Below are 27,049 nucleotides of genomic sequence, written 5' to 3' on the forward strand. Positions count from 1 at the left end.
AGGCCCCGCCCCCCGCCCACGAGGAAGTGGCTGCGGCGCGGCGCGGGGCCCAGAGCCGGTTCGGCGCGTCGACTGCCCAGAGTCCGCGGCCGGGGCGCCCCGAGGTGAGCGGGCTGGGGGCCGTCGGGAGGGGAGAGGGCGCTCGGAGGAGAGGGGACGGGGAGTTGCACGCGGGTGGGGAGGGTTACGGGGCGACCGCAGGTGTGGGGGCGCGGGGAGGGGGCCTCTCCAGGTGTGTGGGGTCGCCTGGAGGTGAGGGGACCAGCGGATGGTGTTCTCCTCCGGGTGAGGGAAATGCAGGGCTCCCTGCCCCTGGCGCCCTCGGGGCGGCCCCGGCCCCCCGTTCCCCCTGCCCCCCGTTCCCCCTGCCCCGGCCGCCCCTCCCTGACTCTGCCCCGAGGTCGGTGTCCCCCGTTATTTCGGGCCGCGAGGGCCCCACGCCCAGTCACTTCCCCTCCATCCTCCAGCCTTCCGGGTTGCTCCGGCCGGGAAATGAGCTGGCGCCCCCGCCCACCTTGTCCCTCCTTCCCTCCCCGCCCTCCCCCCCGGGCCACCTCCCCGGCCCCCAGCCCGCCCCCGGCCCCTGGGGCCGGGTCCGCGATCCGTACCGGGAGGGGGTCCCGAGTGCGGAACCGAGCGGCCCCTCCTTCGCCGGCGGCGGGGAGGGCAGATAGGCCGTCCAGGGCGGTGACTGTAACACTGTGAAGACTGGCAGGAAGCCCCGGAGCCCGCCGAGCACGGGGACGGAGCCGGAGGCGCTCCCCGGGGTTCTTCCAGGCTGGCCCCAGACTCCCCGCGCGGGGCAGGCAATGCCGCCCAGTGGTTAAGCGCGCGCATTCCCCGTGAGGCCTCAGGGACCCGGGTGAGGGTGCCAGATTCCTTCCCTGGCCCATGATCTCAGCAAGCCGCCTAACTTCTCTGGATCGCAACCTTCCCCATCTGTAAAATGGGGGCCTTTCAAAGTTGTGAGGCTTACATGGGATAACGTGTAGAGGGCACTTGGCAACGTGCCAGGCACACACAGGGCGAGGATTCTCTTATTTATTGTTGCCACTGCCGGGATAAGGCCTGCCCACACTTATCAGTGTCCAGATGATGCCAACCTCCGAGATTTGGGGTCAGAATCCCAAACTGACGTTGAGGAGCTGTGTGGCTTCGAGCAAATCGTGGCTTTTGTCTGAGTCTGTTTCCTCCTGTACGAAATGAAGGTTTAAAAAAACAAACATCAAAATAACTTCTCAGGCTTGTTTTAGGAAGTAAAAGAGAATGTACGTCAAAGTCTTGGGTAAATACTGGGCACTTAAAGATGCCAGGAAAGTTAGTTTACGTGTGTCTTTGTGCGTAATCCACATAGGTCTTTTCAAATAGTTAAATGGTATCCTAACATGTTAGTGTCACAAGTCGTTCCATATTTGTAGTCTTTGGGTTTTTCCACCCCTTCCACCATTCTAAAGGGGGTTATTATGGACGTGTTTGCTTTAAAAAAAAAAAAAAAGCCAGTGGCTATTTGCTTAGCACCAAAATGAATTTATGCCAGCGAAGTGTGTTATTTTTCAGTTCCTGTTCCTGTTCTTTGTTCCTACAGTTGCTGCCCCTCAGAAAGGTTGAACAACTTAGCAACAAATGAGCATTTCTCTACAACCCTGCCCACATTGAGTTTTATGTGTTTTTGGATTTTGTTTCTGTTTGGGTTGTTTCATCAAGATTTGTGGTGCCTTTCTATGATTGTTTTCATTTGTGCTTCTTGATTTTTGCCTGGTTTGTAAGACTTCAGGAGCAGAGTTGGGGAGGAGAGACAGGCTGGTCTGTTTGGGGTGGCAAGGGCTGTTCCATACACAACAGGAAGCTGAGTAACTGCTTAGCACGTGTGCAAAATGGCTTGCTCGCGGCTCCCTGGAGCGTCTGAGCTGGGTGGGGACTTCCCTGAGTGCCTGTAGGGCCAAGATCCTGCTCCAGACAGCTCCTGCCTGGTTTAGCCTCGAATGCGGGCGAACCATTCTCTGGATTCAGAGAAGCTGAAGGAGTAAGAAACCTACTGCCAACGCCTTGTTCAGCCCCAGGCTTTTCTGATACAGAGGCGAAGGAAGTATAAACTGAGGGTATCCATGGAGAGAGGAAGGAAGGCAGCCTGGCCCAAGGCTTTACCTGCCTTGCTTTGCTTTGGAGAGGAGCTGAGTTCTTCCCACATCCTCAGAGAGGACCTTCTTGATTTCAGGTTTCCAAGCTTTCTTGATTGTTGGCCCTAATCAGGAAAAAAAAACCTGGGCACGTACTCCCCGGTAAATACTTATAAATTGCGTACATATGTCACTGAAATAATGAAGCATATTCATTCCTTATAACCTATCTCCTGAAGAAAAGGATGGGATTCGTTCAGTCACATTCAAGAGATATTTATTGAGCACCTACTATGTGCCAGGCACTCTAACTGATGCTGGATACATCGGTGAACAAACACATACCCCGCCCCTATGGAGCTTACATCCCTACCCCAGTGCGTCTCTGGAACCCCGTGCAGGGAGACCCATACCTACTTTGGAGACCCAACTCCCCGCTCCCAGTCCTCACCCCTCTTCCCTGTGCTCTCCCACCCCTAGCCCTGGGGGATCTCCAGTCCATTCATACTGCGCATTCACGGTGTGCCGGAAGGACGCAGGGGAAGTGCTTTTGGGAACACTGAGATCCTGGTTTCAGGCTGGCAGAGGGGAGCCAGCCGGGGGAGACTCAGGGTCTGGCCCACACTCCCCCAGCCTCTGTTTCTGGGTTAATCAGAGCCAGAGTCCTGCACACGGATCTCTGGGCTCCTTCCTCTCTCTGTCCCCAACAGTTAAATGGGCCCATGGTGCTGGCTCACAGGGCTGCAGTGACAAGTGGGTGGGTGTTCCGGAGACCATGGCCCCAGCCTGCCTTGGTCTCTACCAGGAGCCACTGCTGAAGCACCACCTTGTCCACCCACTTGGGCCAAGTAGCCCTAGTTGCATTTTCCTCAGGGTGGCTGGCTGGGAGTGGGTGCCCCCCTCCCCCAACCCCTGTGGAGGTTTTCCTGGGAGTAATGCAGCCCAAGCTCCCCGTGGCAGGGTGGCCTGGTGTGAAGGCTGCTTCACTGCTTCTGACCACAGGGAACAATCCAGTGATTCTCCTCTAGGAGGATACAGCCCCCAAGGCCACAGTGGCCAGATACCTACTCCCCCCTCTGGATGGCCACTTCCTCATTTGAAACGTGGGGGTTGGGAGTCATTGCTGAGGCCCTGCTGGCTTTAGTTGCTTTGCAGAAGTTACGAAAAAGTGATGAAAAGAAGAAAATGCACCTTCTCTCCCATCCCCTTTCCTACCCTCTACCCCCTTTAAGGTGTTGATTCAGTGTACTATGAGTATTTCTGAATGAATTCATGCTAAAGTGTGATTGGCTGATAGATGTGGTCTGAACCTCCCGCCCCTGCCTGTCCCACTGTGCCTGTAGCCATCTTTATCAGCCCCTTCCTCTCCCACTTGAGAACCTTTGGGTCTCAGGAAACAACGGTCAGGGCTCCCCAGGTCCTCTTGGCTGCGTTATTCACTAGTTCTGGAAGCTGCTGTCTCAGCACACCCAGCCTCTCCATCTTCACAGCCTGGGACTCTGGAGCACCTCGCTAGATGGGCTTTCTACAGCCTGGCCCATGTGTCTAGCCACTCTTAGCAAGACCCTGCAAGGAGCGGAGACCCCCGGCCACACAGTCTGGGACAGCTGGAGCTGGGAAGTTGTGTTCTGCTAATGAGGTGCAGGCTCAAGTCTAGGACCCAGAGACCACCCCCACCCCCCCAGGGCTGTAGCCACAGGGCTTCCTCCTGAGCCACCGGGGGCTGAAGGGGTAGGGGGTGGTTGGCCTCAGCTGGAGTTCTGAGGCCACGAGAGCCCAGCTGGGGTGTGGAAGTGGGCCTCTGCCTGATCTCGGCCCCACTGGTGACCGTGGGAAATGGGGGTGGGCAGATGAGCACAGTACAGTGTTCCGGTAGGCCTGGAGCTCCCACTTCTTAGTCTTGTCATCTGTGGTGTGGACAGCGATGAAGTGCCCCAGCCAAGCTGGATGCCAGAGCTGACCCAGCCCCGAGGCTCCGGAAGTGCCAGGGGAAATCCCCATCAGGCCTGCTGACCCGAGCTGGGGGCCCCCCCAAAGAGCCACTTCCGGGGCCTTTGCCTTCCACAAAGAGGCTTTATAAGGAGAGGCTGGGGAAGTAGCCATGGTGGGAGCAGTGTGCTTGTGTGTATGTCTGGACACGCGTGAGCACAGTGTGCTTGTGTGTGTGTGTGTGTGTGCGCGCGCGTGCGTGTGCGCAGGGCTGAGCACGCATGAGCGTGTGTGGCTGGAGTGGCTGCAGGTGTGTCCGCTCTCTCCGCAGTGCTGAGGACCTGCCTGGTGCCCCGCTCCAGGCATGTCCCTGCCCTGTACATGCCTGTGTCTGTCTGTCTGATCTGGGCTGCCCCAGAACCTTCCAGAGCTTCCTGCAATAAATGAAAACAGGTGTTGCATCTGGGCTGGGCACGAGTTGCTGGGGGGTCAGGAAGCCAGGCCTGGCAGGATGCGTGGTGCCACCTCGGGCCAGCTGGTCACTGAGCCCCGGATTTCTCAGCTGGACGGTGGGCTCCATGCAGCTCGTCCTTCTCCTGTGCCTGAGCCCGAGCTCAGTGCTGTGCCTTCCAGCAGGGCCTCCTGGCCTGCCACCTGGGTAAGCTCCGCCCGAACAGGTGGCCCATCTTGTGAGGGGCCGGCTAGGCGCCCGCTAGTTTCCTGGGTTTTCAGGGCTCAGGCCCAGAGCTGGGGAGAAGCCTTTCTTCAGCCCAGTCCCTGGGACACAAGAGCTGCCAGTCTGGTGGGGGAGGCAGCCAAGTTCCTGGTGACACCAGACACCTGTGTGACTGGGCAGGTAGCTTCCGGTTGTTGGACCTCGGCCTCTACATCTGTCATCTGGGGCTGTGGCATCTAAGCACAAAAGTCGAGAGCGCCTGGGGTCTGGGAGGGGTATGAAATAGGTGAAGGGGACCAACCGTAAAACTCACTTTGCTGAGTGCCGAGTGATACACAGAATGGTTGAGTCACTATATTATACGCCTGAAACTAACATTGTGTGTTAATTATACTGGTATTAAAAAAAAAAAATACCTGGACTGTTTAGAGCTGGCAAGTAAGGAGCATTCAGGAAATGTTGGGTGGTAGTGTTTAAAATAAATTTTTTTTTTACCGTTTATTTATTTTGAGAGAGAGCGCGTGCAAGCAGGGGAGGGGCAGAGAGAGAATCCCAAGCAGGCTCCATGCTGTCAGTGCAGAGCCTGATGTGGGGCTTGAACCCACGAGCCGTGAGATCATGACCTGAGCTGAAATCCAAGAGCTGGACGCTTAATCAATTGAGCCGGCCAGGCACCCATTTTTTAATTAAAAAAATTGTTTTTAATGTTTATTTATTTTTGAGAGACAGACTCAGAGCGCGAGTAGGTGAGGGGCAGAGAGAGAGGGAGACACGGAATCTGAAGCAGGCTCCAGGCTCCAAACTGCCAGCACAGAGCCCAACACAGGGCTCGAACTCATAAACCGTGAGATCATGACCTGAGCCGAAGTCAGATGCTTAACTGACTGAGGCATCCAGGTGCCCCTTTTTAATTTTTTAAATAAAGAACTTACTCTTCTGGACACTAGTGAGACTAAACAATCGTGTTCCTCACATACTTACCGAGCACCTATTACGTGCCAAGCAAAACAAGGAAAGAATTGTGAACAAGACAAGTGGAAAATGTCTGTCCCCATCAAGCTCGTTCCGTCCCAGCTGGGACAGAGAACGGGTGAAGGGAGTGAGTCCAGTGTAACGAATGTTCCATGAGGATTCTTTGTGGAGAAAGTTCAGTCTGGAAGAGGGAGTGCTGAGGTAGGGGAAGGTGGTCGCGGTTTCAAATCAGCAGTCAGAGAGGGCCTCGCCAGAAGGTGGCGTTGGGATGCAGACTTAAACAGGGCAGCGATGAGGGCTCCCCACGCAGGCCCCCAGGGATGGGGCTTAGGAGGCGGAGGGAACCGCCAGTGCAAAGGCCTGAGGCCCGGTGTGCCCCAGGATCAGCCGCGGGTCTAGCAGGGGAGACAGACCCCTAGTGGGTGGACCGTGGCTGGGTGTTACCACGCGGGAGCTGCCGTTGCATGAGCACCTGCTATGGCATGTCATCTTACTTTACCCTCTTAACACCTCCGGGGGCAGGATTCCTGTTCCCATTTTGCAGATGTGGACATTGAGGTTCAGAGAGGGTGAGCAGGGCTTTGCCAAATGGAACAGGGGTGGGCAGAGCTGTGCGGGAAGGGGTGGGGGCGAAAGGACTGCCTGTGTGTACCCCACCCGGCCGCAGGCTCAGCGGGCTCCTCTGAAGCTCAGCGGCAGGGCCTGAGCGGGGGAGGGGGGTCTATCAAGGTGGGAGGTGCCGTCAGAGCTGGACCCAGTTCTGGGGGTGTACCCAGCTGCCCTCTGTACCTGCCTGCCTTCATCCCCACAGCCCAGCCACCCCCGGGCCGTCCCGCCCCACCCCTCCTCCCCTTGAAAGGATTTCTGGGTGAGAAAGGGCAGACCTGCCTCCACCTCCCCCCCCCCCCCAATCTCCTGAAAGCCAAGCTCTGGGTGTGGAAGGCCTGCTGCGTGCTGGGCACCACCTGCCTTGCGTCCCCACCCCATCCTTCCGGGGGGGGGGGTGGGCACTCTACCTGTGAGGAAACCCAGGTACAGGTGGTGAGCACCGACAAGGCACAGGTCAACACACCCCACCCACGGGAAGGAAGTGGCATTGGAAGGCCAGCCCCTGCTGCCTGCCCACGGGGTCGGCTGGGAGCCCGGTCTGGGATCAGACGCAGGGCTGACTTGGGGTGCCTTCCTCTCGGGCACAGGAGCGGAGCGGTCATGGCTTACCACAGCTTCCTCGTGGAGCCCATCAGCTGTCACGCCTGGAACAAGGACCGCACCCGTGAGTACCCGCTGCCTGTGGGCTGGCAGAGGAGGGGCGGGAGCCCCCTAGCCTGTGGGCTCTGGGGGTTGGCCGTTCGCCTCCTCATCTCTGGTCCTGAGTGCGTAAGAGGGGATGAATGAGCTCGGGGCGGGGGGGGGGGGGGGCAGCAGGCGAGCGGGCACTGCGGGGTGGAGGTGACAGCACAGCCCCGCACCTGCTGCAGGTGCCGCTCGGGCTCCCAGGCTGGGGGTGAGAGGTGAAGACAGCCCGCAGTGGCAGGTAGTGACATGAGCAGTGAAGAAAAACATGCAGGAGGGGAAAGCATGGGAGGCAGGGGCGCTGGTTTAGAAAAGGTGGCCGGGAGGAAGGGACATGTGCACGGAGACACAGAGGAGGCGGGGGAGCCAGCCATGTCGAGGCCCTGAGGCAGGAGGGCCTGGCATCGTCAGGAGCAGCAGGGAGCCCAGGGCTGGAGCTGGGGAGCAGAGGGCAGTAGCAGGGGGAAGGGAGAACTCCCAGAGGTCATGAGACCGCTGTGGGGGTGCCTGGGGGTAGCGGGTACAGGTGAAGGATGGCTAGTCCCCAGGGAGGGGTCGCAAGGTGTTTCAGGGAACCCCCTGCCAAGGCAGTGAAGAGCGAGGTATTGCCCAGATGGCCTGTGAAGGGTGTTCCTGGTAGAAGGGAGTCATGAGGGAATGGGTGGGGGGGACTTGGGCACGCATGCCTCCTCACTCCCCTCCCCTCCCCTCCCCTCCCGCAGAGATTGCCATCTGCCCCAACAACCACGAGGTACACATCTATGAGAAGAGCGGGGCCAAGTGGGTCAAGGTGCACGAGCTCAAGGAGCACAATGGACAGGTGACAGGTGCGTCAGACCGACTGGGATCACTCTCCTGGAAGGAAACAGGGGGATGGGGCAGGGCCAGCCAGGGCCATCCTCCCAATCAGTGTGTTAGGTAGGCTAGTTTGGGTTGCAAGCAACACAACTCTGATTCAAACTGGCTTAAGTTAAAAGGGATCATGTTGCCCCTTATTACTGAAAAACTCAGAGAGGTTTCTGGGCTTCAGGAAAGGTTTGATCCAGCAGCTCAGCTCAGAGTCACCAAGTTTCTCTTCTGTCTCTTGGCTTTCCGGCATGTTTGGAGATATTTTGGAGAGCTGTAACACTCTCAAGAAGTTCTAGTAGTATCCCTTGGAGCAGCTTTCCTCCAGATTGTGTCCCTTAATCCCCTCCTCCACCAGCGCTGTAGAGCCACCTCTGCTGGATGACTTCAGCCGCGTTTCCTCCCCGCCCCACAGGCATCGACTGGGCCCCCGAAAGTAACCGGATTGTGACCTGCGGCACAGACCGCAACGCCTACGTGTGGACGCTGAAGGGCCGCACGTGGAAGCCCACGCTGGTCATCCTGCGGATCAACCGGGCCGCTCGCTGTGTGCGCTGGGCCCCCAATGAGAACAAGTTCGCTGTGGGGAGTGGTTCCCGTGTCATCTCCATCTGTTATTTTGAGCAGGAAAATGACTGGTGGGTGCCTGGGAGGGTTGGGAGTGGGTTGGGAGGAACCCTGGGGGCTGCAGACTAAAAGGCGGTGGGGCTGGTGTCCCAGGAAGCACTGGATGGCGTGTCAGGTCACTGTTCATGTGACCCTGGCAGAGTAGAGCCTCGTAGGCGAGGGGCACTTCCACAGCCGTCCCGTTGATGAGGGCACAGACCACACCACGACTGCTCGGTGGGCCTTGCGGAAAGCCCTGCATGCATGCTGGCACGGACTCCCCGACAGCCCCCTGGACTGGACATCTGTTGTCCCCACTTTACAGATGAGCAAAGGAAGGCCCTGAGGCGGTCACTCGCCCAGGATGTCCAGCCTGTCATGTTCCAGGGCCGCGTTGTAGTATCTTCCCCTAGGTCCCTGAGGGCAGAGGAGAAGCTGGAGTCTGGGACACCTGAGATCACACTGCACCCTGGCCAGCTGGCTGCTGTGACTCCTCACTGAGCCTGCCCCCCGGGTTGTCATGCAGTTTATTATTATTTTTAACGTTTATTTTTGAGAGAGAGAGAGGGGCACAGCACAAGTCGGGGAGGGGCAGAGAGAGGGAGACACAGAATCCGAAGCGGGCTCCAGGCTCTGAGCTGTCAGTGTGCAGCCCGTTGTAGGGCTCAAACCCATGGGCCTTGAGATCGTGACCTGAGCTGAAGCTGGACGCTTAAGCGACTGAGCCACGCAGGTCCCCTGGGTTGTCATAGGGTTTAACGGAAACCCGGGATAGAGGGCCCACCCTGGAGGCCACTTGGCACATCACTGGCCTGATCTGGGCCCTGGCAGGCTGGTGGGCTGGCAGCACCCAGGCCCCTCCCTCCTGGGACCTTGTCGGGGGGGGGGGGGGGGGGTTGGGGGTAGAGGGTCTGTGAAGCCCCATGGGAACGTGGAGTCCCTGGGGCACAGAGGCCATGGGTGCTGAGCTCGCCTGTCCCGACCCCCTTCCATCCATCTGTCCAGGTGGGTGTGCAAGCACATCAAGAAGCCCATCCGCTCCACGGTCCTCAGCCTGGACTGGCACCCCAACAACGTGCTCCTGGCCGCAGGCTCCTGTGACTTCAAGTGCCGGTGAGCGGGCAGGGTCTGGATGTCAGCACGGGAACTAGGAGTGGAGGGTGGAGGGAGCCCTGCACCCCGTGACCCAGACCAGCTCTGCTGGCAGGCAGGCTCACCCGGGGCCTCAGCCCTGCATCTGAGAGGTTTTGCTTTTCGAGAAGGGTCGTCGCTGGGCCCCGTCTCCAGCCCTTGTAGAGTCTTGGCAGGATGCGTCCCTTGCTGCCTCTCCGTGTCAGCAAGGAGTCTTTCCTGGGCCCTCCTCTTCTGCTTCGTTAGAGTCCCCCTCCCTCGGTTTCCTTGTCTTCCATCTGGAGGACAACGAGCAGCTTAGACAAACCCGTGCCCCGTTATCTCGGGCCTGGAATGGAGCCTCTGGTTGCTCCTGGCGGTTTTTCACTTCTGGGCCCAGCGCCCCCGAGTCTCCCGAGGCCTCTGGCTCCCAGCTCCAGGCAGATGGCCTGGGCGCCTGGGAAACAAGGCTGCGGCAGGCACCGGAGGCCCCTTTGGAGGCCCCCGACACGCACAGAACGTCCTGATGAGGCTCCGTTGGTGGATGGGGAGCTGGTTTGCTGGCACCTTGACCTGTTGGGCGGACCCCCGTGTTGGCCCTGGGAAAGCAGGGCAGGGAGGAGGGGCATCCACGGGGCTGGCTGTGAAGTGTAGGGGCCAGCGTGATGGGGACCAGGACACCCCCTGGGGACCGTGTCAGCCATGCGTGGTCAGTCCTCAGATGAGGGCCCGAGGGCCCTGGGAGTTACAGGACGCAGAGCCAGGACTCACTCCCTCGCACAGGAGGGCACTGAGGCCAGACTCTCCCAAGCATGAAGATGCGGGACGTGAAAAGCTGGCTGTGGTATCCACCAGCCTCTAGCTGGGCACTGACCTCAGCAGGCCACTTTGGGACAGGGAGTCCCTGGTCAGTCCCTCCCGGACCCCCGGTCTCCTGAGTTTTTTTTCTTTTGGTCTCTCCTGGCAGGATCTTCTCAGCCTACATCAAGGAGGTAGAAGAGCGTCCAGCACCCACCCCGTGGGGCTCCAAGATGCCATTTGGGGAGCTCATGTTTGAGTCCAGCAGTAGCTGTGGCTGGGTGCATGGCGTCTGCTTTTCAGCCAGTGGCAGCCGCGTGGCCTGGGTCAGCCACGACAGCACTGTGTGCCTGGCCGATGCCGACAAGAAAATGGCGTGAGTACAGGCCAGAGGAGTGGGGGGCAATGGAGGCACAGAGCAGGCGGGGACGGAGTGGCTGACCTCTCTCTCTCTCTCTCTCTCTCAGCGTGGCAACTCTGGCCTCTGAAACACTGCCGCTGCTGGCCCTGACCTTCATCACCGAGAACAGTCTGGTGGCAGCGGTGAGGCAGGGAGGGGAGCGGTGCTAGTTAGAAAAGGTCTCCCAGAGATGGCCAGGCAGCCCTCCACTGCCTACCCCCCACCCCCGACCTTCTTTCCCTCCTTCCTCACTCCCACCCAGCTCCAGCCAGCCGTCAATCTGTGGTCAGAATGGGTCGGTTACACCGCAGTAACAGCACCCCAGTTGCTATGACGTAACACAGTGTGGGCGTTGTGAGGGGCCCTGCTCTGTGCAGGTGGACGCTTTGTCTCCAAAACACTCCCCCCCCCCCCCCCACCTTGGAGGAAGAATAAGGAAGTGGAGAATCACGCCCTGGACCCTGAGGTTTCTGCTTACATCTCACGGGCCAGTGGAAATTACAGGGTCACACCTAACTCAGTGGCGGCCACATGGTCCAGCCACACATCCAGAAGTGCGCTGCCCTCCCTCCTTCCTTCTGTCCACCTATCCGTCAAGTCCCCTTTCAGCCCTCAGCAAATATACTCCGGTCCTGGGCGGGGGGGGGGGGGGGGGGGGGGGGGGGGGATTGGGCCTGCTTTGCCTAACTGAAGCGCCCAGCTGTGGGGTGTCTCCCAGAGTGGGTGTGACTGCTCGGGCAGAAAGTCCCTAGGTTTCCAGGGGCGTCCCAGACAAGCTTTCTCAACTGTCCACTGGCCTTGTTGGGGGAGGGGCCACCCCTAGATGCTTGCCCCCACCGTCCGTCCCTGTTCTATACCTGGGGTCCGTCCAGCCGGCTGTGTGTCTGAGCTGGCACTGGCTTCCCGCTGGCTCCGCCAGAGGCCCCCGCCGCCCAGCCCCTGTCGGTGTCGTGTCTTGCCTCCGGCCTTGGATCCCCGTGCTCAGATTGGGGGCGCCGTGCCAGCCCTCAGCCAGCGCTCCAATGGCACCCTCACGACTGTTGCAGGGCCACGACTGTTTCCCGGTGCTGTTTACCTACGACAGCGCCACGGGGACGCTAAGCTTCGGTGGGCGGCTGGATGTGCCCAAGCAAAGCTCGCAGCGTGGCTTGACGGCCCGGGAGCGCTTCCAGAACCTGGACAAGAAGGCGAGCTCGGAGGGCGGTGCGGCCGCAGGCTCGGGCCTGGACTCGCTGCACAAGAACAGTGTGAGGTGAGGGTGGGGCCGACCTGGACTCTCCTCCCAGCAGGGTCAAGGTGAGGGCCCTGATTTAGGGAGCAGAGCGACCTGTCGGTTGCACAAAACTAGCATCAGGTGGGGACACAACAGTCAGCGTGCCCCTCGCTTTTAGAACGTGGCTGTGTGGGGACCGTTGTAGAAGCTCTGGGATGGCCAGAGTGTGACCAGCCCCGAGGCTGTGCCTCCTTGAGGAATGAGGGGAGCGAGAGACGGTCCACAGCTCCCAAATCCTGCCAGCCACAGGTGTCCACTCCACAGCAAGCCAGAGAGAAGTGTGGCCGCTTAAACCCTCCAGTAGCCACCAGGTCCGGTGTCCTTTTCAGACTAAACTCATGTCCCCTTTCAGGGCTTGTCAGAACTAGCCCCGCATATCTTCCCAGCCCTGCGTTTTGGTTTTTCCCCGTCCAGTTACAGTCCTGCCACGCTGCACACTCCCCACACACGTGTGACGCAGGCCCTGCCCAGGCCTTTGCACGTCCCGTTCCACTCGCCTAGGCTTCCCTCGGCTCTATGAACACGCCTGCTCCTCCTCAAAGCAGACTCACGAACCCCGTTCTCTGTGACCCTTCACAGCCCACCCCCGGGGCTCTCTGCAAGCCGCTGCCCCAGAAGGGTGGGAGCTCCTGGAGGGCAGGCAGGCTGGAGTCCAGTGTGGCCACAGGCTGGGACCCATCAAGCCCTCGTCTTCTTTACAGCCAGATCTCGGTGCTCACCGGAGGAAAGGCCAAGTGCTCCCAGTTCTGCACCACGGGCATGGATGGCGGCATGAGCATCTGGGACGTGAAGGTGAGGCCTGTCCCACCGTGCCCCTTCCTCCCCCTCCCCACTGGAGAGCCCCCTTCATTCTTACAGAAGGGCACTCCTTTGGGACGAAGGGTGATGAGGGACACCCTCTCCGGCACCTCCCTTTAGGGCTGGGACAGGGGAGGGTAAGGTCCCTGCGGGTGGGGTGTGGCAGGACCACTGAGAACTAGCCTGTCCTGCTTGTCTCCTTCCAGAGTTTGGAATCAGCCTTGAAGGACCTCAAGATCAAATGACCTGTGAGAAATATGTTGCCCTCATCTCAACTGCTGGGGGGAGGGGGTCAGGGAGGCTAAGGGTTGCTTTGCTGAACGTTTCTAGGGTACCAGTTTGGGTCCCCATGGGGACTGCTCCATCCAGACGGGAGGGGCGGGGTGGGAAGCTTTTCTTACCTATTGAAGGAACATGTGCCTTTTTCTTAAAGAAATGCTTTCATTTGTTGTGAAAAACAAATGTTCCCAAAGCACGGTGCTGGTCATGAACTGCTTCAAAAACATGGAGGGAATAAAAAAGCAATCACAGACCTGGTCTCTGTGTCTGGGAGAAGTTCATTTTCACAAGGGCTCAGGTAGCTTATTTTTCCCTGTCAGCAAAATTGATCTTTAAACCCGAGGGCCTTCCCCTACATGGTTCCTTTCCCTGCAGTCCAGCCAGGGGGCTGCCAGAAGCAGGTGTCCGTCCCGTCATTCAGTAGCCTGATTCCCAGACCAGCGGTTGCACATTTTAGCTGGTTCTGGGCTTTAATGGGAAAGCATTTCTCTACTCGATGCTGGCAGTTGATTTTTGATATATGCACATCATTTCCTGAGACAGTTTTTCCCCCATTCCTGTTTCACTCAGAGCGCCTATTTAATGTGTGCTTCTTAGTGTCCTATTCACGGTTTTTTCTTAGTCTAGTTGGGTAACCTGATTTACATCAACAGATCAGAACTGTGAACTCCCCCTTACGTTTGCATAAAAATGGTACCTCAAGATGCCTTCTCTCAAACTGTTCTAGGCTCGTCCCTCAGGAGAGCCTCCTCAGTCGCAAGAAGCCCACAGATCCTTTTTTAAATCACAATGAGACGGGCCACACAACTCCTCTTATTCTCTATGAAATGCAGTGCCAAGGTCCACCCAGCCAGTACCAGCCCTCTGCAAAGTGAGCTTCTGGTCCTGACTCAACTGTTGTCAGGTCCCGGAAGGCCAGGGAGATATTCACATACCTTTTCCTACAGCTCAGCTTGGGGCTGGAAACATGGCCCCAGGGTATCAGTGTTGATCCGAGACCCCGAGGAACAGGCCCCCCCTTACTCTTAGAGAAAGATGAACGGCAAACAGGCTCTTGTTCGGCCACCGAGGCCTCAAGCAGAGGCTTCACAGTGTCAACCGTCTGCCCTCATTACAGACAAGTCTTGGCTTAAAGCTGACAGGCTCGGGGTGCCTGGGTGGCTCGGTCAGTTAGGCGTCAGACTCTTCATTTCTGACAACGTAGAGCGTGCTAGCGATTCTTTCTTTCCCTCTCTCTCTGCCCCACCCCTGCTCAAGTGCTCTTTCTCACAAAACAAACACTAAAAAAAAACCCCCCCAAAACCCTGATAAGCTCAGTCATTTGCTTCTACCAAGAAGGAAAAGGCATTACAACACTGTAGGGTAGGACTGGCTCCTCAAAGGGTGGTCAAGGCTCCTGTGGCAGGTGGGAAGTCCCATCAGGGAAGGAGGGGATCTGGACCCTGTTCTGTGATGTGCACATCACCAGTGGACACCAGGACCACTGGCCGGGCTTGCTGGGCCTTCTGTGCTCTGTGCCATGTCCTACTGGATGCTGAGGACAGTGAAGGAGACAAGAAGCTCATAGTCTGGTGGGGGAGGTAGATGATGACAACCCAGTGTTTTTGGTAGGGGGAGAAGGTGGCAGAGAAAGAAAAGGAGGGGTTGGGGCTGAGGGAAGTTTCCAGGCAAGTAATAACATGCAAGGGCTGGGGGCAAGGGTTTGACCCTTCTAGGAGTCAGAGGACTGATAGGGCGCAGGACAGGGATGAGATGGGTGGGTAAGGCTGGGAAGGTTGCTGCTGTTGTGTGGGTGTGAGATGATGTGGGAACAGCACAGGCCCTGGGGACCAAGAAGATGCAGGGGAGGAGGGACAGGGAGCAGCTGGGGTGACCTGGGTGAGTGGTGGAGGACACAACTGGGAGAATCCTAACACCCAAGAGTCACTGTGTCCCCACCTTGGGAGGAAGGCTTTGTTATTCCCATTTTAAGAGCATACTGAATGCCAGAGAAAGAAGTTACCTCTTCAAAGTCTCACGGGCCGGAGGCAGCAGAGCCAGGATCCAAGCTCAGGTTTGACTTCCAAGCCTTGAGGGGCGTCTGCTGAAATGTACTCGATGTGTGTCCGGATCTCTAGCTGAACCAGGAAGGAAATGCCTCAAGCCAGAACTCTTGCCAGCATGTCACCCAGGCGTGCAGCTGAGATCTATACAACCTCTCATGGGCCTGCAGCCACCAGGGAAGTCCTCGCCTCCGGTCTCACACCAGGTCCAACAAGACAACAGTCCTGGGCACACCGGGAGCCTTGCTGGCCAAGCACGGCCTCTTCATGCCGGCCACTCCTGCAAATCAGCTTCCAGCACGTTAGAAGATACTTCCTTACCACCCCACGTGGCTCCAGTTCTGCTGGCTGGTGGCCCCTGGAGGCAACGACCGTGCACTATCTGTGCACCTTGCCAAACAGCCACCACCTTCTTGTACCTTCCTCCATCTTGTCAGAAAACCTCATTTGCGTGGGACAGACCGAACCTGAGCTACGGCAGGACCTCCAGGGGAGGGGGAGGTGTTCTCGCAGGTCCCAGGGGCAGAGGGATTTTCTGCAGGCCAGGGTGAGCTGTAGACACTGGCGGCCGTGGTGTCCCTGCCGGGGGCTCCTGGGTCTGTTGACCTCCAGCACGGTCAAGCCCAGGGGGGCATGGTAGGAGTCCCTGGAAGTCAGGGGCCTGATTCCATCTCTGCCCATTAAATCCCTCTTTCTGACCTCAGGCCAAACCCCTGCTTGGCACAAGTTACTGACCTCTCAGGATCGTACACAAAGGACACTGCTGTTCACAAGGCAGAGCGCCCCTCATGAAGGGGTGCAGGAGAAGGGACAGGCACAGTGGCCAATTCTGCAGGCAGCTCACGTGACCACGAAGTCTGTTTCCCTGCTGCCATCTCCACCACCCGGGGTGGTAAAGACGGGATGAGGTGATGCCTGGCAGTCACGTGGGTGCTGGGACACTTCCTTCCAGCACTCAAATCCTGAGACTGTTACCAGCAGGGGCACCTGGAGGGCAGGGCGGGGAGGCGCAGAGCTGCTGTCGGCCTGCTGAGGGCAGCGGACGGCACCCTGGCCACTCCAACTTAAGGTCCGCCATGGTCAGGTAAAGGGAGGGGAGGAGCTGGCTCTGTCCTGAGGTCTCTCCTAGCTCGGAGGCCCAGGGACAAGTCCCCACACACTGCTGGATGCTGCCTGAACCTTGCAGGGCAGACTGGCCTGACAGCAACACCATGCCCTGTTGGGTGAAAAGGGCCCAAGCACGGGGGCCCAAAAATGGATCACAGAACAAACGTTACGATAATGTCAAGTTTAATCTGCCAAATATACAAGTTGGACTTGTGGAGCATGTTCTGCCTGGGTGCTGCACAGTAAACAGAGGTTTCTTGAAATGATCAATGGGCAAGGTTAAGAATGGGCCCTGGCTCTGGCCAGAAGGGTGGGAATGGGGTGGGGAAGGGCGAAGGGGACTGGCTGGGGACAAGCCATGACCCTCAGGGATCCAGGGACACGGGCTCCTGGACGACAGCCCCTCTGAGCGAGCACCCAGGCAACACAGACTGGGGCTGGTTGTTGCAAACTCAGCAGCAGCTGCCCCTCTGCACAACCAGCCCCTACTGTGCAATCTACGGGATGAACGGAAGCTCTTCTTACCCCACCTCCCAGGCTCCCCCAACAAGAGTTCTGAATTCTAAAAACAGCAAAGACATTCCAATGGTTACATATGAAATGCTGTCCCGCATCTTTCGGTCTCAAAGATGGCAGCCGCCCCTTCCCCCAGCACCCTCCCACCATCCCCCCCCAAACGATTTCTGTGCCAAGATGAAAAGGAGGCCCCAGGCCAGGGTGGGGGCTCCTTGCCGTGAGGGGCTGCTGCAGCGGCGCCAGGGCAGGGCGGGCGAGACGCGGCAGAGGTCCTGGCAGAGCGGCCCAGGTCCCCGGTGCCTCCTCCCACAGGCCGTGCTACTTATTCAGGGACAGCGACTGCACTCGCTTTCCCGACAAGGTCGCATCGTCTTTTGCTGAGGGCAGGAAGGGAAGGGTTGGTGTTAACACAAGACCCCCTCCCTGCGCACACCCCCACGCACCCCAGAAGCACTGCCCTGGAGGGCCGAGGGACCTCAGAACACATTCTGGGCAACAGACTCAGCTGGCAGAGGGGGAACAGACCAGGAAGGATTCCCGCAGGAGCCACTGTCCAGACATCCTTGCCAAGTATGGGTGGCTGCCCCTGACACAGGGCCCCCAACACTCAAGCTACCGGCAAAGAGAAACTTCTTACCCCACCCAGAGGCAGAACCCCGTAATTACAGCCTCTTTTGTGGGGGCCGAAACCCCCAGTCAGCAACACCTGAAGTTCCTCCGCTGCCTGGGCTTTGTGAAGCAAGAGCAGGGAGCCGGGACAGCAGGCTACCTCCAGTGTGGTGACAACCCTGGGGCAACTTATTTCCAGATCTAGGCCTCAGTTTCCCCGTGATCTGGTGAGGAGGCAGGACAGCATGCTGGTCCCTAAGGGCTCTTGTGGCCCCACGTGAGACCAGGTCCTGAGTCAAATGCTCCTGTAAACCAGACCAACTCCCCACAGCTATCCTGGCCTAGGAAAAGGCTCCACCTCTGACCCCATTGGGAGGGAGGGCATGAGGGAAGAGGGACAGTTGGGCCAGATTTCACCTGGGTCTGGACCGTGAAGTCTGGTCCAGCCCAGCCCTGCCGCACCCTCTCAAGCCCCTCAGATGGACGGTGGTTCTCCGAGGTAGCTTTCCCAGCCACACAAGGCACCGGATAATTTAGTGGAACCTTCCAGCCTTGAAGCTCTGCCCTAGGTACATCCCTGCGGCTTCCCTCAGATGCTGTAGACAGTGCTCTGCTTAGATCCAAACCCTCATCTGACTTCCAGCTGCTGCTGAGCCCTCCCAACACCCCAGAAGGTTGGGGCAGAAACGCCCACCTCCACCGATGAGAAAGTAAGTGCATTTACACACAGGCTGGCCCTCCACCCAACAACCCAACCCCGTCCCATTTCACAACAAGTACACTGAAGCGCAGGGTTTAGCGGCTTTCCCAGAAACCGTCAGGCAGTCACACCGGCAGCTCAGGACTTACCTTTCCTCTCCTCTTCTTTCTTCCTGGCAGCCTCTTCCCGCTGTTTCCGAATGATTGCCAGCCGGGCAAGGTCAGCTTTGGCTTGCTCTGTCTTCCCAGCTAAATGCATTTTCATGTAACGCTCTTTTGCTTTCTGCTTCTCGATTTCTTCTCTGTTTGGATAAAATGGTGTCATAAGGGACATCTTCCCCACTATTATCAGCCGAGCTAGATGTGGGAGCCAGAATAAAAGCCAAGTACTTGGGCCCGGAGCCCAAGTGGAGGAGGGTGCCCTTGCTCTGTGTGCCCCCTCCCTGATGGACACTCACCAAACAAACAAGCAAAGGGGCAGGCCTGGACTTCTCAGCGGGCTGGAGGAAGTTCAAGCAGTGTACCAGCTTCCCCAGACACGTAACATAGGATGGGGGTGAACTCAGCACACGGTGAACAATGTCTGCATTGGCCGGCGGGGGGATGCTGACTAGGGTCTGGTGTCCCCGGTAAGAAAGGGGGAGCAAAACCAGTGGACTGTGTATCAAGAGATGAGCAAGAGGAGGAAGACACTGGGAACCACATTCTACGAGGGGTAGAGAAGGGAGTAGCCACAGATGGGAACCACACCCACCCAATCTCAGGTCCACAGGACATGGCACATTCTCAATTAGAGCAGCTCAGATGTGTAAGAGGCTGCCTTCAAAGTGGTGAGCCCCCACCAAGGAGGGTGTGGGCCTAAGAGCTCTACTCCCACAGGACAAAGGTGTCAGTCACCAACCCACTAGGTAGAGAGGTGATGGTCATTAGCTCCTCCCTCTCATTAAGTCTTCCCTCTGAGATCCTCCTCCCAGGCCTGAGATTCTGGAGTGAAGCGTGCACTTTCCACTGAGATATTAGATTGTCCCACTTATACCAGAATCCCTGGACGAGCCAAGTATTGGAGGAAGGGACAGGGAAGCCCTAACAGGAGCATGGGAAAGGGACTTGGCCTCCCAGAGGCCCTGACAGCACACCGCGCTGGGTGATAAGAAACAAGGCATGGGGCCTGGCCAGAGGGGAGGAGAGCCAGCCACCAAAAGTCAGCTGAGCAGACGTTTCGCCCAGGAGACTCTCAGTAAGACATGTGCAACAGAGAGGAGACTGGAACACCTGTCAGCCCAGCAGATCCTACCCTGGGAGGCAGGTGCAGGGTCAGGAGCCTCTGAGCTAGCAGCAGAGATCCAAACCAGGGTTGGGGGGTGGGGAGGGGGGTTCCCTGGAGGCATCTGGAACAATGAGCAAGACTACCAGAAGCTCTGCAAGGTCCTCTGGGTGAAGGCTCGGGGCCAGGCAGGATGCCGGCCTTCATGGCTTTCACTCTGCAGCCTCAAAGGGTGGGGGTAACAACAGGATCCTCTTCTTACTGGTGAGAAGGAAGCTACTGGAGGAGTAGAATCCTTAGCAGCCTCTCATCACACCCCGAACTTGTGAGCCTTTTCATAAAACCCTCAGCCGTCATGGGGTTAGCACAGGAAGGCGGATTTAAATCTCAGCAGCCCAGGAAGGGAAAAACAAAACAAAACAGGACAGCTTTCGCTAGTGGCCTTCAACCTCTTATAAGGTCCCTGCTGTCGGCTGGTGGCCACTGAAAGTCCAGGCACTACCTGTCAAGGAATGGCCATATGCAGGGCACTTCAGCACTCAATTGAGACCCTCATATAATCGCAAAGAGAAGGCTGTCTGCAGCTCCGTTTCCACCTGGGACTTAGGGAGCACTGGGGCAGCCAGCAGACCTCTCTGTACTGTGCTCTCTGCACCGTGAACCTCTGGGTTCTCCCAACCCCCACGGCAATGACATCAAAGAATGCAGGCCAAGAATGGTCAGACTGGGCTGGGTAAGGAACTGTCCCCAGAGTGGGGTGCTGTGGAGGAAGAGACTGTACCATAACCCTCCATTTCCTTGGGCATTACTTCAAGTGTGACGCTCAGGTCTAAAACTGTTGTTCTATTTTCCCTGTTGTGTTCCTACTGGTGAAAAATTATTTCTGTTTGGTGTTTCTGGAAAAGCTTCTATAGAGCCTTTGAGGAATGAGATAAACAAAAAAAACAGATACTGTAGCTAGAGCCCTCACCCAGTCCCTGGGAACCCCAGGGCCCAGGAGGCAAGGGTAGGGGAACTGGGTGCCTCAGCCGCTCCTCCCACCCCGCCACGAAGGTCAGCCCCCTGCCCACGTGCCCAGGTCACAAGGCCCAGTAGCAGAGGTTACCGTTCTCTCCTTGAAAGCTCCTTGGGCCCATCCAGGTCCAGTTGTGTGACCTTTTTGGTTGTCTGTGCCACCCTGTTAGGGTTCTCAATGTCGATGAGCCCTTCCACGCCTTTGCGCTTTTGCTAAGGTAAGACAAGAAGCCGGCTGTTGGAAAAGTCCGTCCAGCAGAGCCCCTGAGGGCCATGCCCACCATCTCCCAACAGCCCCCCTGGGCAGGGACAAACTTCTGCTCCACCCCCGGACAACATGATGCTCGGCCCAAGCCTCACAGTGGGAACAGCACCTCGGGGTGTCTTCACCAGCCCAGGAGGAACAAGGACGGCAAGTGCACGTGACTGGAGCCCAACCTATGCCAAGTCCCAGCAACCGGAGGTTATTGTCTCAGATTCACAGGTGACAGAACAGAGGCACAGGACTAAACAACTTGCCTAAGGCCAACCAGGAAGCAGACCGATGAGCTGAGAACCCAAGCCCAACTCACAAGCTCTCAACACAGAGCACTACGCCCCTACTTCAGGCTCAGCCTCTGAAAGCTCACGTCTGACTGCAACAACCACTGCTGGGTCCCCAGGGCAGGCCACACTAAGGATGTTCTCAAGACCAATTCCAATTCCTACCCATCTCAGCTCATGGGAGGGAAATGTGACATGAGAAGGAGCCATGGGATTGCAGTCTACGGGTTTAGGGAGCCTGCACCTCCCACCTCCCCTGGGAGATGTTCAACAGGAGCACAAGTCCCCAGTATAGCAGGCTGGGCCCAAGTCTCAGGTGCTGTTGACCACAGCTTTTCTCTTTAAGTGACCAGGGAAACAGGTTCCAAATACCAGCCAATCTGACGCAGAGCTCCAGACAACAACAGCCATTTGAGCTACCTGTGAACACGTCCACTTGTATGTTCATGTCACAAGCGAATGTGCCTAAATGGAACTCGAGACTCACCCCTCGCCTACCCTGCTCCTTCCGACCATCCTTATGCCATAGCCTCATGCCTCCTTCCCTCAGTCCCTGGACCCACCCTTCAGCAAACCCAAAAACACAGCGTGAACCTGCCCCCTCTCCCCCATTGGCCCAGCCACAATCTCGTCTGGTGACCTGCTGCCATTTCCCTGCTTACATCCTCTACAATTTACTCTTTGCAGAGAAGCCACAACCACCTTTTAAAAGCAAATCTGGTCATCACTCTCCGCCACTTCAAGGCCTCCACCAGCTGCCCACTACCCGCAACAGTGAAACTCAAACCCTTCAACTGCCACTCAGGAGCTGCCCTGGCCAACCTCTCCTCCCGCATCCCTAGCCACTCTACCCCTTACCCACCTAGGCACATGCCCACCAGCCTCCTGCTGTCCTGTCCGACCCCGGAGCCCCTGCACTTGCCAATCCGGCCACCCTGACGGCTCTGCACGTTGGTTTTTCACACACCGGGCTCCAGCCTGTTTTTCAGATCTCAGTTTAAAAGTCACCCTCCTCACCACACACTGCTTCAAGTACCCATGATCAGTCCATCTTACTCATAATACTTGCTGCTACTTGAAATCATAACATTTGTTCACATCCTCATTGTCTGTACCTTGCTATTAAAACATAACCCCTTAAGATTGAAGACTCTGTCTGCATCCACCATTGGGAATGGTGACCAACAAGCACTTAATAGATGTTTGTTGAATGAATGAGTCCAAGTCCCAGGCCTCCATCAAACTCAGCACCTGGTAATCATCTTCTTCATCTTCACTCTCATCTGAGTCTAGGGATTTCTTCTCCTTTTTGGGGTCCCCCGCAGCCCCATCTCCACCTTCTTCTCCTTGTTCCTCTTCTTCCTGTTTCAGAAATGGACAACCTGCAAAATCAAAAATGCACAAACCCCCTAGACTGTGAACCCTGCTCCCACCACCTCCAGACTGCGGACCCCGAGGAACTAAACCCCCACAAGGCTGGGACCAAGTATGACAAGGGTCCTACTCTGTAACCCCGGCCCCTGGTAGGGGACCTGGGTCAGAGGCAGCCTATATATTTGGCTCCACAGCCTGGAAGCCATTCTCACACTCCAGCCTGGGTGAGAAGTTCATCTCCCAGGGTCAGAAGGACTCGGCTGTGGGGCGGGGAACCTCAGTCCCGCTCAGCCCCCCTCCTGCTTCCCCAGCTGCCACATGCAGCTGTCAAACTGTACTGTTTTCCTGGGCAAGTCCTCCCGTGTCCCACTCCCACGGTGGAAATGGAGGGCCAGTCACTCGAGCCTGCCTCTGCAGATGCCCTGCTGCGCTGACTTCCCGGGACAACGCTCAACATGCCACTTCCCTCCACCTTTCTTGCTTCCCCACCAAAAACATTCCTAACAAAGCCAGTACATCCTTCCCCCTACCACTTGCCCACATACTCTCCAAGGTCCCACTTAGCTGGCAGCTCCTCCATCCAGCCCTCTGCCCCCTCCTCCATTCAAATGCAGCCCCTCCCTTCTAGGGGCTCCCAGGCCCTTCACAGCGGTGTCACCCATCCAGCCTGACTGTGCTCTTTTCGGCCCTTATTCAGGCGAGGATCTAATGGTGTGGTCAGGGATGTGGACATTGACGAGGATAGAAATATTCCACTTCCTGACAGTAGGCTGGAAAAAACACCGCAGGAACACAGTGGAGGGAACTGCTAAGCTTGGACCAGAGGGGGCAGGGTGAAGAGCATCAGTGAGAATCATAGAGGAGATGACTCTGAGCAAGGTCTGGAGGAACAAAGGGTGCTCTGCCTGCTGGGGGTGAGGGGAGGCAGGGCACTATGTTGTGCTGGGTGTGGCATGGCTACAGCAGACAGATGGGGAGTGCGGGAAGTTTGAGCTATGGATGGGCAGGGCCTGGCAAAATGACAGCTCCCAGAAAGCAGGACACAGGACCAAGAAGAGACACCCACTAAGGCGACCATCGCTAAAAGAACAAAGTTCTAATTGATTCAATCAGAAGATACCTCTCCTCTTCACTGTCGCTGGTTGTTCAGGGACACCCGCCTGCTGCCCATGCCCCGCCCACCCCCCCCCCCTCCCCCCTCAGGTGCTGGCTTCTGCCTAGGAATTGGTGGTCCCTGCCTGGCCTCTCTGGATGACAAAGAGGCAGGGCACCGCCCTGGGCCACTGGAGTGGCTGGCACAGGCACGTACTCACCCTGGCCTTCTGCTTCTCAGCCTGGAGCTGCGCGTCGATCTCCTCAGGGCTTGTGTACTGCCGTGCCCGGCCTTTGTGGCCTCCCTTTCTCCCTGCACGAGGATCGGCAGCTTAGGAGGTGGGAGGTAATCAGCTTCCCTGATTGCCCTGAGCCCCAAAGGGCTGCGTCCTGCTTGAGGTGCTGTCATCAGAGGCTGCAGAGACCTCCCCTACCCCTCACCAAGCACCACCCAAACCTATTCTCCTCCCTTCACATATCCAAAGGGACAAAAGAGGCAACATGCGACCACCTGATGCAGCACCAAACTACGTGCTAGACATAGGTTCCTACAGATAAGACCTGAGAAGAGGATGTGGGAGAGGGCACGCTGCATGTAATAACTGGCTAAATCCCATGGTGCCTTAGAATCCAAACTCAGGTCAAAATGCAGTAAGAACATTTAACACTACAGTCCTTTTTACTTGCAAAAGTTCTGGCACAACCATAGACCCTCTTGAGCCAGGACAATGGACTGACCCCTGCTCTCCTGGTTCTGGAGGATGCTGAGGTAGTTGTGGCCTGAATCTAGCCCCATCTTTGAGCCCATATGTGGAGAATCATGGCTGATCCCATTCTAAAGACAAGACACTAAAGATTGAAACCGAATGATGAAGAGCACGAATGCTGGAGTCTGACCCTCAGGCTCAAATCTCAGCTCTACCACTTACAAGCTTTGGGAGGGTACCTGACCTCTCAGTCTCAGTGTCTTCAGCTGTGTCCCTACCTCCTGGAGTTGTCATGGGAATGAATTTGTTAACACATGTAAAACTGTTGGAACAGTGCCTGAGATCGGATTAAGCACTACAAAAACGTGTGCTATGTTTGCTAATTTTCTAATAAGGTATTTTGGCAGGAGATAAAACACAAAGCCACTGACCACATTAGTGATTCCCTATAAAAGTCAGGGAATATAGGACACCTGGGTGGCTCAGTCGGTTAAGCGTCCAACTCGGTTTCAGCTCAGGTTGTGATCTCATGGATTGTGGGCTCAAGCCCCACATTGGGCTCTGTGCTGACATGGCAGAGCCTGCCTGGGATTCTCTCTTTCCCTCTGTCCCTTCCCCTATTGTGCTATTTCAAAATAAATAAACATTAAAAAAAAAAAAAGTCAGGGGATGTAATGAAACACTTTTTGTTCACCTGGGCATTATACTATAAGGAAAAAAACCCTAAACCTATCGGAAACTTTCTTGCATGCGGAGTAAGAAACACAGCTGGCAAAGTTAAAGTTGAAAATAAAGCTGACTCCCTTCTAACAGTTAAAAGTGTGATTAGCAATTAAAGTTCATCTAAGAGTATCAGTCTGAGCCTCTTGAGCTAGGACAATAGACTGACCCCTGCCCTGCTGGTCCTGGAAGACGCTGGGGCGGTTGTGGCCTCAATCCATCCCCACCTCTTCTGGAAGCTTCGGCCCAGCTGATTTCTAGTGAGTCTGAGTGCAGAGAATCTGTAATTAGACAGCCACAGCTTCTCTGGACTCGAGAGACAGTAGCAGAGATACCAACCTCCTCTTATTTCCTAGACAGCAGCTGCAAAGCCATAATTGGGCTGCTACAGATCACACCACCCATTTTTAATGACTACCTGGGTTCCCAGGGGGTGTCTCAGTCTACGCTCATCCAAGTCCTATTGTGAGAGATCAAGCTTGCCAGTTAAAAAAAAAAAAAAACCCAACAAGCTTTCCAGGCCTCTCAATATTCCAGGCAGTAATAACAACTCAAAACTGGCTACTACACGCTGTCATTCCGCACACTTGGCTAGGGGATATGGACGTTAGTTCAGACTACAATAACTTTTACCAGCATGCCTTTGAAAATGCTTTACAGTTACTAATGGAAACAAGAGTTCATCCTTTTCTCTTGGATAATTTTATACTTAAAAAAAAATCTTGTTTTCTTTTGCTTTTCAAGCAAATAAACCCAAGCAAAATAGGTAAATCTTATCTGCTCATAAAGCTTTTCACAAGCCAAAGGCCAAGTCATTTAACCAACAATTCATATTTAGGATTCTGTAACCTCCAACTTTGACTCAAACTATCTATGAAGTAGGACACTTAGAACCAGAATTCTGGAACCAGAAGGGTTCAGATGGCACCCTCATTTTGCACAACAGGAGGCTGTGGAAAATGGAAGACACCTGGCTCTTCCTACCAGGCTAAATCAACAGAGAGGTAGGTTTAAATGGATTCGATTCTGTAAGCCCCAATATCTCTCTGCAAGTAGAGAGTCAGGAAGTCATTTAGGTTTGAAAAAGCTCCAAGTAGATTTCCTGTGGGCTAAAGCATCTTAACCAACATGGCACTTGAGCTACCACTATTAACCGAACATCTGTTCTGGGCCAGAAGTTAGCCAGGCACTTTGAGTGCTCCATTATTTTATGACCTCTATCTCCAGCTCTCCAAGCTAAGGGTTATCAGCCAGGTGTTCCAGATGACAAAAATGGGCAGGAATTAAATAATTTGTTTCAGGCCACAGAGTTGGGCAGTGACACAGCTAGACTTGAAATCAAGAACTACGGACTCTTAGGGGAAAGAGAAAGGACTGTCTACGATGCACTGGGAAGCCACGCATCTTCTATCCTCTTGGCCAAGAAATTGAGGAAACCGTATAAATAACGCTTAGCGAGCGCTTGACTGCCTGGAGCTGTGCTGCGCACTCCACGTGGATCACCTGGTGGTGTAAGCCTCACATCACTACTATGAGGTAGGTACAATCAAAAGCCCCTTGCAAATGAGAAAACTGAGACACAGGGAGGTTAAGCGACTGGCTCAGAGACACACATAGAGCCGCTGCCGAATAGGGACATTCAAAGCCAGTCAGCCAGCCAGCCTCGAGAGCATCAAGTTAGGTCTCATTAGGCAGGCCTCGCTCGCCCGGAGCTCGAGAGGCCCCACGTTTTACGCGCAAGGCAGACGGGCTCGGCACAGGCGCGGGACGCGGTGACTCAGTCCCCGCGAGCCTGGAAGAGGGAGTAAACTCCAGGTCCCTCAGGCCAAGAGAAGCGCGCCCCAGATCAGGCCTTCGGCGTCGGCGAGGAGCCGGAGCCTTGGGTCTCCTCAGACCCCCCGAAGGAGTGGCTCGTAGCCACTCCGGTCCTCAGTTTCTCCATCGGGACAATTGGGCGCCGAGGCCCAGGCCTGGCCCTCAGCCGGCGCGGACGTCCTCCCTCGGCGCCGCTCTCCGAGACACCCGCGGGCAGAATGAACAGCGGGAGCCGGACTCGGGCAGCCCCTCGAGGCCCGCAGGCCACGCGCGCTTGGCCCTCACCTCCTTTAGGCATCGCGGATCCGGCGGCTGCGGCAGCGGCGGCGGCGCCTCGAACTGACACCGGAACCGGAAATATCTCGGGCTCAACTTCTTCCGCCCGGCCCAGTACCCTCAGCGCGGCGCCGCCGCCGCCGCCTCCTCGAGGACCGGAGCACGAAGACTGTC

The 27,049-nt window shown here is 56.7% G+C and overlaps 2 protein-coding genes across 2 annotated transcripts; one reads left to right on the plus strand and one right to left on the minus strand.

The window, feature by feature from the left end:
* On the plus strand, nt 1-13,355 carry ARPC1B (actin related protein 2/3 complex subunit 1B). Its single transcript, XM_047089349.1, has 10 exons — nt 1-104; nt 6,891-6,967; nt 7,710-7,814; nt 8,249-8,471; nt 9,445-9,552; nt 10,517-10,723; nt 10,815-10,890; nt 11,794-11,999; nt 12,722-12,812; nt 13,025-13,355. Exons 2-10 carry the CDS (start codon nt 6,904-6,906, stop codon nt 13,061-13,063), a joined length of 1,119 nt encoding a protein of 372 aa, XP_046945305.1. The 5' UTR covers nt 1-104; nt 6,891-6,903; the 3' UTR covers nt 13,064-13,355.
* On the minus strand, nt 13,227-26,975 carry PDAP1 (PDGFA associated protein 1). Its single transcript, XM_047089354.1, has 6 exons — nt 26,885-26,975; nt 23,579-23,670; nt 22,143-22,253; nt 20,440-20,561; nt 18,221-18,372; nt 13,227-17,139 (listed from the first exon to the last, which is right to left on the minus strand). The coding sequence occupies exons 1-6, from the start codon at nt 26,895-26,897 to the stop codon at nt 17,081-17,083; spliced, it is 549 nt and encodes a 182-aa protein (XP_046945310.1). The 5' UTR covers nt 26,898-26,975; the 3' UTR covers nt 13,227-17,080.
* Between the last annotated feature and the right edge of the window lie 74 nt (nt 26,976-27,049).

This window comes from Lynx rufus, unplaced genomic scaffold (genome assembly GCF_022079265.1).
Source record: "Lynx rufus isolate CCGP_SWC_20201006 ecotype Redwood Valley unplaced genomic scaffold, mLynRuf1.p SCAF_27, whole genome shotgun sequence".
In the NCBI taxonomy this organism is placed as follows: Eukaryota; Metazoa; Chordata; class Mammalia; order Carnivora; family Felidae; genus Lynx; species Lynx rufus.

Coding starts and splice junctions, on each gene's coding strand:
- ARPC1B (XM_047089349.1), top strand. CDS start 6,904: ATGGCTTACCACAGCTTCCTCGTGGAGCCCATCAGCTGTCACGCCTGG. Junction 9,553..10,516: donor TCCTGTGACTTCAAGTGCCG/GTGAGCGGGCAG, acceptor CTCTCCTGGCAG/GATCTTCTCAGCCTACATCA. Junction 12,813..13,024: donor TGAGCATCTGGGACGTGAAG/GTGAGGCCTGTC, acceptor GTCTCCTTCCAG/AGTTTGGAATCAGCCTTGAA.
- PDAP1 (XM_047089354.1), bottom strand. Junction 20,562..22,142: donor ATGAAGAAGATGATTACCAG/GTGCTGAGTTTG, acceptor GTCTTACCTTAG/CAAAAGCGCAAAGGCGTGGA. Junction 17,140..18,220: donor GAAAGAAGAGGAGAGGAAAG/GTAAGTCCTGAG, acceptor TCCTGCCCTCAG/CAAAAGACGATGCGACCTTG.